General features: G+C 55.3%; 1 protein-coding gene across 1 annotated transcript in view; it reads left to right on the plus strand.

Moving 5' to 3' along the window:
- SNED1 (sushi, nidogen and EGF like domains 1) overlaps positions 1–11812 on the plus strand; it is a 74837-nt gene that overhangs the window by 57189 nt on the left and 5836 nt on the right. The window contains exons 30-31 of the mRNA XM_062194158.1: positions 10467–10550; positions 11650–11687. Of these exons, the coding sequence (XP_062050142.1) occupies positions 10467–10550; positions 11650–11686 (121 nt within the window). The 3' untranslated portion in view covers position 11687. The remainder of the gene's footprint in view (positions 1–10466; positions 10551–11649; positions 11688–11812) is intronic.

Consider the following 11812-nt stretch of genomic DNA (forward strand, 5'->3'; position numbering starts at 1 on the left):
GCTGTGAGCAAGGCGGGGAGGAGGGGGGCGGCGTGGGGGACGGGGGCCCCAGGTGAAATGGGAGCTGCTGAAGGGTCCTGAGCAGGCACGCGGGACCCTCCAGACGCCCCAGGGACACAGGGCTAGGAAGCCAGGCCTCCTCCGCACTGACGGCCACGTTAGCGTCCACGGTGTCCAGCGGTGCTGACTACCAGGTCCCGGTGCTGGACGCCCCTCCCAGGGCCCCGACGAGGAGAGCGCTTCACTCCCCCTGGTGTTTGTGAGCGAATGGCTGGGCCTGGCCGCGTCTCTGGTACAGACGCAGAGTGTGTGGGTGCCACGTGACTGAGGTGGCCGGGTCCCCGCTGCCACGCTGCTGTTTGTTTTCTGTCCTTTTCCACTTTTCCCAACTGTGGATCATGCTTTAGGATTCCATTTTACCTTCACCATTTGTCTACGAATTATGAGAGGTCTTTAAAAAATGCATGGAAAATACCTATTACAAAGAAAGAAATTATGCATGCATTTCAAAATGTTTGCACCCAAAAGAAATCCATTTTCGCTCCATTTTTCCATGAGCTCTTTGAAGCGGTTTACGGTTCCAGTGGCTGCTCAGGACGGGCACCCCGTCGCCCTCCCGTGGCCTCCACCCCCTCCCCCCTTAGCCACGCTGTCTGCAGGAGTTCTTACACGTAGGCCGTGGGCTGCACAGGGTGCTCATTTTGCACTTAGCAGAAAATGATTTTTCAGTTTGAAAGCACAAGACCTTTGATATTTGTACGTTTACCATTTCCACCCCTCTTCATTCGCTGTGGAAGGAAGATCCTGTCTGCTGTGGCATCACTCCTCTGGGCCTAAAGAACTTACTGTAACTTTTTAAAAAGATTTATTTATTCATTTGAAAGGCAGAGTTACAGAGAGGCAGAGGTAGTGAGAGAGAGAGGGAGAGGGAGAGAGAGGGGTCTTCCAGCTCCTGGTTCACTCCCCAGAGGGCCACAATGGCTGGAGCTTCTTCAGAAAGCCAGGAGCCAGGAGTGTCCTCCAGGACTCCCACGCGGGGCAGGGGCCCAAGCACTTGGGCCATCTTCTACTGCTTTCCCGGGCCACAGCAGAGAGCTGCATCGGAAGTGGAGCAGCCGGGGCTCGAACCAACGCCCACATGGGATTTTCCGGTGCTGCAGGTGCCGGCCCCTTTGTAACATTCCTTTTAGCTCAGGTCTGTGGGTGACGAATTCTCTCTGCTTTTGCCTATCTGAAAAGGTCTTAATTTTAAATGCTTTCATAAACTTTATATTTGATTTTATTCACTCATTGATTCATTCAAAAGGCAGAGAAAAAAAGAGAGACAGAAAAACGTCTTCCATCTGCCGGTTCGCCCTCTAAACGGCTACAACAGCCAGGGCCAGGATCTCCATCCGGGTCTCCCACATGGGCGCAGGGGCCCAGTGGTTGCACCATTTTCCATCGCCTTCCCAGGAGCAGTAGCAGGAGACTGGAGAGGAAGCAGAGCAGCGAGGACTTGAACCCGTGCTCCAGTGTGAGATCCAGGGCTTGCAAGCAGCGGCTCAAACCACGGGGCCACAATGCCAGCTCCTAAACTTGTCTGCTTATTTTCACCTACTTGAGAGGCAGAGGGAGGGCGTGAGAGGCACCGTCCACCCACAGGCCCCCTCCCCAAATGCCCACGACAGCCAGGCTGGGCCAGGCCCAAACTGGGAGCCCAGAACTCCACCCACGTCTGCCATGTGGGTAGCCGGGGCTGCCTCCCAGGATGCATCGGCAGAAGCTGCACGTGGCGCGGGCACCAGCTCCCCCGGTGCCCTCAGCACTCCCTGATGGTCAGCTCTGGAGCCACACCTGTGTGCCCCGGGCGTGGCATGGCGTGGCTGCCATGCCACTGTGGCTCTGGTGGCTGCACGCGGCCCTTCTCTGGATTCACTGCCTCTTGTTTCTGGGTTCCCTCAAACTTGGAAACCTGGGCCAGGACGGCTTCACCCTCACCTGTGTCCTGTCCCTGTGTTTCCACTCTGGAGCTCCAGTCATGCGTGTCAGACTAACACTGCCCAGTCACACGAGTCATACTAACACTGCCACAGTCACACGAGTCATACTAACACTGCCACAGTCACACGTGTCAGACTAACACTGCCCACAGTCACACGTGTCAGACTAACACTGCCCACAGTCACACGTGTCAGACTAACACTGCCCACAGTCACACGAGTCATACTAACACTGCCACAGTCACACGTGTCATACTAACACTGCCACAGTCACACGAGTCAGACTAACACTGCCACAGTCACACGTGTCAGACTAACACTGCCCGCAGTCACACGAGTCAGACTAACACTGCCACAGTCACACGTGTCAGACTAACACTGCCACAGTCACACGTGTCAGACTAACACTGCCCGCAGTCACACGTGTCAGACTAACACTGCCACAGTCACACATGTCAGACTAACACTGCCCGCAGTCACACACATCAGACTATCACTGCCCGCAGTCACACATCAGACTAACACTGCCAGTCACACGAGTCATACTAACACTGCCACAGTCACACGTGTCAGACTAACACTGCCCACAGTCACACGTGTCAGACTAACACTGCCCAGTCACACGAGTCATACTAACACTGCCACAGTCACACGTGTCAGACTAACACTGCCCACAGTCACACGAGTCAGACTAACACTGCCACAGTCACACGTGTCATACTAACACTGCCCACAGTCACACGAGTCATACTAACACTGCCAGTCACACGTGTCAGACTAACACTGCCCGCAGTCACACGTGTCAGACTAACACTGCCCACAGTCACACGAGTCATACTAACACTGCCACAGTCACACGAGTCATACTAACACTGCCACAGTCACACGAGTCATACTAACACTGCCCGCAGTCACACGAGTCATACTAACACTGCCCACAGTCACACGAGTCATACTAACACTGCCACAGTCACACGAGTCATACTAACACTGCCACAGTCACACGTGTCAGACTAACACTGCCCACAGTCACACGTGTCAGACTAACACTGCCCAGTCACACGAGTCAGACTAACACTGCCACAGTCACACGTGTCAGACTAACACTGCCACAGTCACACGTGTCAGACTAACACTGCCCAGTCACACGAGTCAGACTAACACTGCCCGCAGTCACACGTGTCAGACTAACACTGCCACAGTCACACGAGTCATACTAACACTGCCACAGTCACACGTGTCAGACTAACACTGCCCGCAGTCACACGAGTCAGACTAACACTGCCACAGTCACACGTGTCAGACTAACACTGCCACAGTCACACGTGTCAGACTAACACTGCCACAGTCACACGTGTCAGACTAACACTGCCCACAGTCACACGAGTCATACTAACACTGCCACAGTCACACGTGTCAGACTAACACTGCCACAGTCACACGTGTCAGACTAACACTGCCACAGTCACACGTGTCAGACTAACACTGCCCGCAGTCACACGAGTCATACTAACACTGCCCACAGTCACACGTGTCAGACTAACACTGCCCGCAGTCACACGTGTCAGACTAACACTGCCCGCAGTCACACGTGTCAGACTAACACTGCCACAGTCACACGTGTCAGACTAACACTGCCACAGTCACACGTGTCAGACTAACACTGCCCGCAGTCACATGTGTCAGACTAACACTGCCCGCAGTCACACGTGTCAGACTAACACTGCCACAGTCACACGTGTCAGACTAACACTGCCACAGTCACACGTGTCAGACTAACACTGCCACAGTCACACGTGTCAGACTAACACTGCCACAGTCACACGTGTCAGACTAACACTGCCACAGTCACACGTGTCAGACTAACACTGCCACAGTCACACGTGTCAGACTAACACTGCCACAGTCACACGTGTCAGACTAACACTGCCACAGTCACACGTGTCATACTAACACTGCCCACAGTCACACGTGTCATACTAACACTGCCACAGTCACACGTGTCATACTAACACTGCCCGCAGTCACACGTGTCAGACTAACACTGCCCGCAGTCACACGTGTCAGACTAACACTGCCCGCAGTCACACGAGTCATACTAACACTGCCACAGTCACACGTGTCATACTAACACTGCCCACAGTCACACGTGTCAGACTAACACTGCCACAGTCACACGTGTCATACTAACACTGCCCACAGTCACACGTGTCAGACTAACACTGCCACAGTCACACGTGTCAGACTAACACTGCCACAGTCACACGAGTCATACTAACACTGCCACAGTCACACGTGTCAGACTAACACTGCCACAGTCACACGTGTCATACTAACACTGCCCGCAGTCACACGTGTCAGACTAACACTGCCCGCAGTCACACGTGTCAGACTAACACTGCCACAGTCACACGTGTCAGACTAACACTGCCACAGTCACACGTGTCAGACTAACACTGCCACAGTCACACGAGTCAGACTAACACTGCCCACAGTCACACGAGTCATACTAACACTGCCCACAGTCACACGTGTCAGACTAACACTGCCACAGTCACACGAGTCATACTAACACTGCCACAGTCACACGAGTCATACTAACACTGCCACAGTCACACGTGTCAGACTAACACTGCCCGCAGTCACACGTGTCAGACTAACACTGCCCGCAGTCACACGTGTCATACTAACACTGCCCGCAGTCACACGTGTCAGACTAACACTGCCACAGTCACACGTGTCAGACTAACACTGCCACAGTCACACGTGTCAGACTAACACTGCCACAGTCACACGAGTCATACTAACACTGCCACAGTCACACGTGTCAGACTAACACTGCCACAGTCACACGTGTCAGACTAACACTGCCACAGTCACACGAGTCAGACTAACACTGCCACAGTCACACGTGTCAGACTAACACTGCCCACAGTCACACGTGTCATACTAACACTGCCCGCAGTCACACGTGTCAGACTAACACTGCCCACAGTCACACGAGTCATACTAACACTGCCACAGTCACACGTGTCAGACTAACACTGCCCACAGTCACACGTGTCATACTAACACTGCCACAGTCACACGTGTCAGACTAACACTGCCCACAGTCACACGAGTCATACTAACACTGCCACAGTCACACGAGTCATACTAACACTGCCCGCAGTCACACGAGTCATATTAACACTGCCCACAGTCACACGTGTCAGACTAACACTGCCCACAGTCACACGTGTCAGACTAACACTGCCCACAGTCACACGTGTCAGACTAACACTGCCCACAGTCACACGAGTCATACTAACACTGCCACAGTCACACGTGTCATACTAACACTGCCACAGTCACACGAGTCATACTAACACTGCCACAGTCACACGTGTCAGACTAACACTGCCCACAGTCACACGTGTCAGACTAACACTGCCCACAGTCACACGTGTCAGACTAACACTGCCCACAGTCACACGAGTCATACTAACACTGCCCACAGTCACACGAGTCATACTAACACTGCCACAGTCACACGTGTCAGACTAACACTGCCCACAGTCACACGAGTCATACTAACACTGCCACAGTCACACGAGTCATACTAACACTGCCACAGTCACACGTGTCAGACTAACACTGCCCGCAGTCACACGAGTCATATTAACACTGCCACAGTCACACGAGTCATACTAACACTGCCCACAGTCACACGTGTCAGACTAACACTGCCCGCAGTCACACGAGTCATACTAACACTGCCACAGTCACACGTGTCAGACTAACACTGCCCGCAGTCACACGAGTCATACTAACACTGCCACAGTCACACGTGTCAGACTAACACTGCCACAGTCACACGTGTCAGACTAACACTGCCACAGTCACACGAGTCATACTAACACTGCCCGCAGTCACACGTGTCAGACTAACACTGCCCACAGTCACACGAGTCATACTAACACTGCCACAGTCACACGTGTCAGACTAACACTGCCCGCAGTCACACGTGTCAGACTAACACTGCCCGCAGTCACACGAGTCAGACTAACACTGCCCGCAGTCACACGTGTCAGACTAACACTGCCCACAGTCACACGTGTCAGACTAACACTGCCACAGTCACACGTGTCAGACTAACACTGCCACAGTCACACGTGTCAGACTAACACTGCCCGCAGTCACACGAGTCATACTAACACTGCCACAGTCACACGTGTCAGACTAACACTGCCCGCAGTCACACGTGTCAGACTAACACTGCCCGCAGTCACACGTGTCAGACTAACACTGCCCACAGTCACACGAGTCATACTAACACTGCCACAGTCACACGAGTCATACTAACACTGCCACAGTCACACGAGTCATACTAACACTGCCACAGTCACACGTGTCAGACTAACACTGCCCGCAGTCACACGTGTCAGACTAACACTGCCCGCAGTCACACGTGTCAGACTAACACTGCCCGCAGTCACACGAGTCATACTAACACTGCCCAGTCACACGTGTCAGACTAACACTGCCCGCAGTCACACGTGTCAGACTAACACTGCCCGCAGTCACACGTGTCAGACTAACACTGCCCACAGTCACACGAGTCATACTAACACTGCCACAGTCACACGTGTCAGACTAACACTGCCCGCAGTCACACGAGTCAGACTAACACTGCCCGCAGTCACACATCAGACTAACACTGCCACAGTCACACGAGTCATATTAACACTGCCACAGTCACACGTGTCAGACTAACACTGCCACAGTCACACACATCAGACAATCACTGCCCGCAGTCACACATCAGACTAACACTGCCCACAGTCACACACGAGTCATACTAACACTGCCACAGTCACACGTGTCAGACTAACACTGCCACAGTCACACACATGCAGACTAACACTGCCACAGTCACACGTGTCAGACTAACACTGCCCACAGTCACACGTGTCTGACTAACACTGCCACAGTCACACATGTGAACACTAACACTGCCCACAGTCACACACATGTAGACTAACACTGCCCAGTCACACGTGTGAAGACTAACACTGCCACAGTCACACGTGTCAGACTAACACTGCCCAGTCACACATGTCAGGCTAACACTGCCCGCAGTCACACACGTGAAGACTAACACTGCCCACAGTCACACGTGTGAAGACTAACACTGCCCAGTCACACGTGTCAGACTAACACTGCCCACAGTCACACGTGTGAAGACTAACACTGCCCAGTCACACGTGTCAGACTAACACTGCCCACAGTCACACGTGTGAAGACTAACACTGCCACAGTCACACGTGTCAGACTAACACTGCCTGCAGTCACACACGTGTCAGACTAACACTGCCAGTCACACGAGTCATACTAACACTGCCACAGTCACACGTTTCAGACTAACACTGCCCGCAGTCACACGCGTGCAGGCTAACACTGCCCGCAGTCACACGCGTGCAGGCTAACACTGCCCACAGTCAGTCACACGCGTGTAGGCTAACACTGCCCACAGTCACACGCGTGTAGACTAACACTGCCCGCAGTCACACACGTGTAGACTAACACTGCCCACAGTCACACACGTGCAGGCTAACACTGCCCACAGTCAGTCACACACGTGTAGACTAACACTGCCCACAGTCAGTCACACACGTGCAGACTAACACTGCCCACAGTCAGTCACACACGTGCAGACTAACACTGCCCACAGTCAGTCACACACGTGCAGACTAACACTGCCCACAGTCACACACGTGTAGACTAACACTGCCCACAGTCACACACGTGCAGACTAACACTGCCCACAGTCACACGCGTGTAGACTAACACTGCCCGCAGTCACACGTGTGCAGGCTAACACTGCCCACAGTCACACGCGTGTAGACTAACACTGCCCGCAGTCACACACGTGTAGACTAACACTGCCCACAGTCACACGTGTCAGACTAACACTGCCCACAGTCAGTCACACGCGTGTAGACTAACACTGCCCACAGTCAGTCACACGCGTGTAGACTAACACTGCCCGCAGTCACACACGTGCAGGCTAACACTGCCCACAGTCACACGCGTGTAGACTAACACTGCCCGCAGTCACACACGTGTAGACTAACACTGCCCACAGTCACACACGTGCAGGCTAACACTGCCCACAGTCAGTCACACACGTGTAGACTAACACTGCCCACAGTCACACACGTGCAGGCTAACACTGCCCACAGTCAGTCACACACGTGTAGACTAACACTGCCCACAGTCAGTCACACACGTGCAGACTAACACTGCCCGCAGTCACACGTGTGCAGGCTAACACTGCCCGCAGTCACACACGTGTAGACTAACACTGCCCGCAGTCACACACGTGTAGGCTAACACTGCCCGCAGTCACACACGTGTAGACTAACACTGCCCGCAGTCACACACGTGTAGGCTAACACTGCCCGCACACGCGTGCAGGCTAACACTGCCCGCAGTCACACGCGTGCAGACTAACACTGCCCACAGTCACACGTGTGCAGGCTAACACTGCCCGCAGTCACACACGTGTAGGCTAACACTGCCCGCAGTCACACACGTGTAGACTAACACTGCCCGCAGTCACACACGTGTAGGCTAACACTGCCCGCACACGCGTGCAGGCTAACACTGCCCGCAGTCACACGCGTGCAGACTAACACTGCCCACAGTCACACGTGTGCAGGCTAACACTGCCCGCAGTCACACACGTGTAGGCTAACACTGCCCGCAGTCACACACGTGTAGGCTAACACTGCCCGCAGTCACACACGTGCAGACTAACACTGCCCGCAGTCACACGCGTGCAGACTAACACTGCCCGCAGTCACACGTGTGCAGGCTAACACTGCCCGCAGTCACACACGTGTAGACTAACACTGCCCGCAGTCACACACGTGTAGGCTAACACTGCCCGCAGTCACACACGTGTAGGCTAACACTGCCCGCAGTCACACACGTGTAGACTAACACTGCCCGCAGTCACACACGTGTAGGCTAACACTGCCCGCACACGCGTGCAGGCTAACACTGCCTGCAGTCACACGCGTGCAGACTAACACTGCCCGCAGTCACACGTGTGCAGGCTAACACTGCCCACAGGTCACTGCAGCTCTCTTCACTCTGTGCGTCTGCTCGCTCTTGTTTCTGGGCCGGTTCTACTGCTCAGTGCTCGAGGTCAGTCATCCCTTCTTTGGCAGCGTCCAAGCGTCCAGTCTGCCCTCAGCACTGCCCAGTGCACTTCCCACTCCAGAGCCTGGGCCCCAGGTTCTTCGCTGGCTCCCCCGTTTCTCCCTGCACCACTTATCTTCCTGAGCCCACTGACCACGTGGGACAGGAATGTCGTCACCACTCACTGCTGGGCCTTCCGGTCGAGCCTCTGTCTCCAGGCTGTGGGCCGTGCTTTCTTCTGTTCTCCATGGTTCTTTAGACGTCTCACAGCACTGTACTGGGTGCTGCACCTTAGAATCTGACGGTACTGAGTACTGGATTCTTTGGGTGTTCGAGCATGTTTTTCCTGAGTCTGGTCTAACACTCTGCACCATGCTTTGAGCAGCCGATTCCTGGGTTGATTCCGGCCCCTCTACAGCACAGTCTTCCGGAGTGTCTATGGCAAGGCTCCGGCACTGGGCACGGCTCGGCGGCTCGGTGGCCCCTCCCTGCTGGGCCTCGGTTCTCCCCGAGCGTCACACGCAGCTTCACGTGCATCCGTGCCCGCGGGCTCGAGGAGACCCTCAGCAGTCTCAAGCTCCCTCCGCTCCATTCTCTTCCCCTGCCTCCCCACGCCGCTGTCTGCTCGGCCCCGCGTGGCCACTGCAGTCCAGAGCGGCTCTGGGGAGGCTCCGGTCGCGTGAGCTCCTCAGGCCGGCTTCTGTGCTGCACCACCTGCTTTCAACCATCTGAAAAGGCCCTTCCTGTGCTGCGGCCTGGTTCTCTGGGTGTCCGTGGGAGGTGAACCCCAACTCCAGTTGCTCCCTTAGGGCCAGGAGAACCCTCACCAGACGTTCTGAATCCTAAAGATTCCATCAGTCTTGGCATGAGGAACTGCTGGGATCTCCAACAGCTCTAATGCAGCCAAACCTGCACATTCCTCACCGTCTGCAAGCCCTCACGGTGGCTGCCGGTGAGCCATTCTCCCTTCACACGAAGCCAGGCTCACGGCTGTAGCAGCTTGCCCGGTGCAGCCTCTCACTGCACGCAAGGGGCAGGGCTGGAGTCAGGGCTCCTGCGTCTCTGTCCACAGACGCCGGTGGCCCCAAGGCTTCTAGACTTCTCGGGAGAACACGCACACCACTCAGAGAGTGAGGCCCTTCGTGCCCAAGGCCCTGGGCTCTGCGGCCTGCCTCAGGCAAAGTCACACGTCATCCTCACTGTCACGCGACGTGTCCTGCGGGGGTGGGGGGATGGCCTTGCACTGGCACCCCACGGTGGGTGCGGCGGCCACACCGCGCTTCCTTGTGACAACAGGTATAAGAGAATCTACAGAGTGCACCACGACGTCTGCTTCAGAGAGAGCTGTGAGAGCACCAGCCTCAAGAACACCCCACACAGGTGCTGTCCCGGGGGAGGCCCAGCCTGCGTCCTGCATGCAGCTCGCGGGGTAACGCGGCAAGGGTGGCCCTGGGGACAGAATGCCAGGGGATGCTGCAGGCCTGCAGGCCGACCCGTGCCTGCCCCGAAGGGTGCCCTGTGCAGCTCTGCTCCGCCAAGCAACTGTGAGCGTGTGCATGTGTGTGTGCGTGTGCATGTGTGTGCACGTGCATGTGTGCGCATGAGCATGTGTGAACATGTGTGTGCATGTGTGTATGTGAGCATGTGTGAACGTGTGTGTGCATGTGTGAGTTGTGCGTGTGTGTGCATGTGTGTGCGTGTGCATGTATGTGTGTACATGAGCATGTGTGAACATGTGTGCATTGTGTGTGAGCATGTATGTGCATGTGTGAGCATGTGCATGTGTGTGCATGAGCATGTGCGAACATGTGTGTGAGCGTGTGTGTATGTATGCATGAGCATGTGAACATGTGTGCGTGTGCGTGTGTACATATGTGTGAGCATGTGTGAGCATGTGCGTGTGTGCATTGTGTGCATGTGCACGTGTGAACATACGTGAACATGTGTATGTATGTGTGTGCGTGTGCGTGCGTGTGCATGTCTGTGAGCACACCCCACCTGTAAAGCACGGCACGGGGTGGTGCTGGGGTTCATGCCAGCCACGCATGTGCACACAGGGTGCTGTGACAGGCCCAGGGCACATCTGTGACTGTGGCAAACCTCCGAGCACTCTGACTCACTCAACCCAGGGCCTTTCCCTGTAGGCCCAGGACAGTGCTAGGGCCATGGCAGGCTTTGAGGGAGCAGTGTGCAGGCCCTATCGTGCTGGCCACAGACTGGCCACAGCCACAGGAAAGGCCCCTCCCTAAGGGCAGCTCCCAAACACCTGTCACGCAGCCAGGTTGCCGTCCTCGTCCCTCACAAGACCACCTCAGCCGGGTGGATGCACACAGAGAGGCACTGACCTCCACAGCGGAGTCTGTGCTCCCCACGCCAGAAAGGACGCAAGCCAAGCCAGGCCCACCCTCCCCAGCAGCCCGGGCAGAGGTGGTTGCAGGGTCAAGGGCGTCTTTCTCATTAAACACTCTCTCCATTTCAGGAAACAAAGTAACAGTCAAACACTGAAGAAATCTTAAGGTAAGTCCCCTGCCAGCCGCAGAGCTGTCCCCAAGAGGGAGAGGCGCCCCCTGCCCTGAGCCTCTGAGGGCCCTGCTGGTCGCAGACCCCAGGGCAGGAGGCTCTGGAATTCACTGTGGGGTATC

This window comes from Lepus europaeus, chromosome 1, assembly GCF_033115175.1.
Source record: "Lepus europaeus isolate LE1 chromosome 1, mLepTim1.pri, whole genome shotgun sequence".
Taxonomy (NCBI): Eukaryota; Metazoa; Chordata; class Mammalia; order Lagomorpha; family Leporidae; genus Lepus; species Lepus europaeus.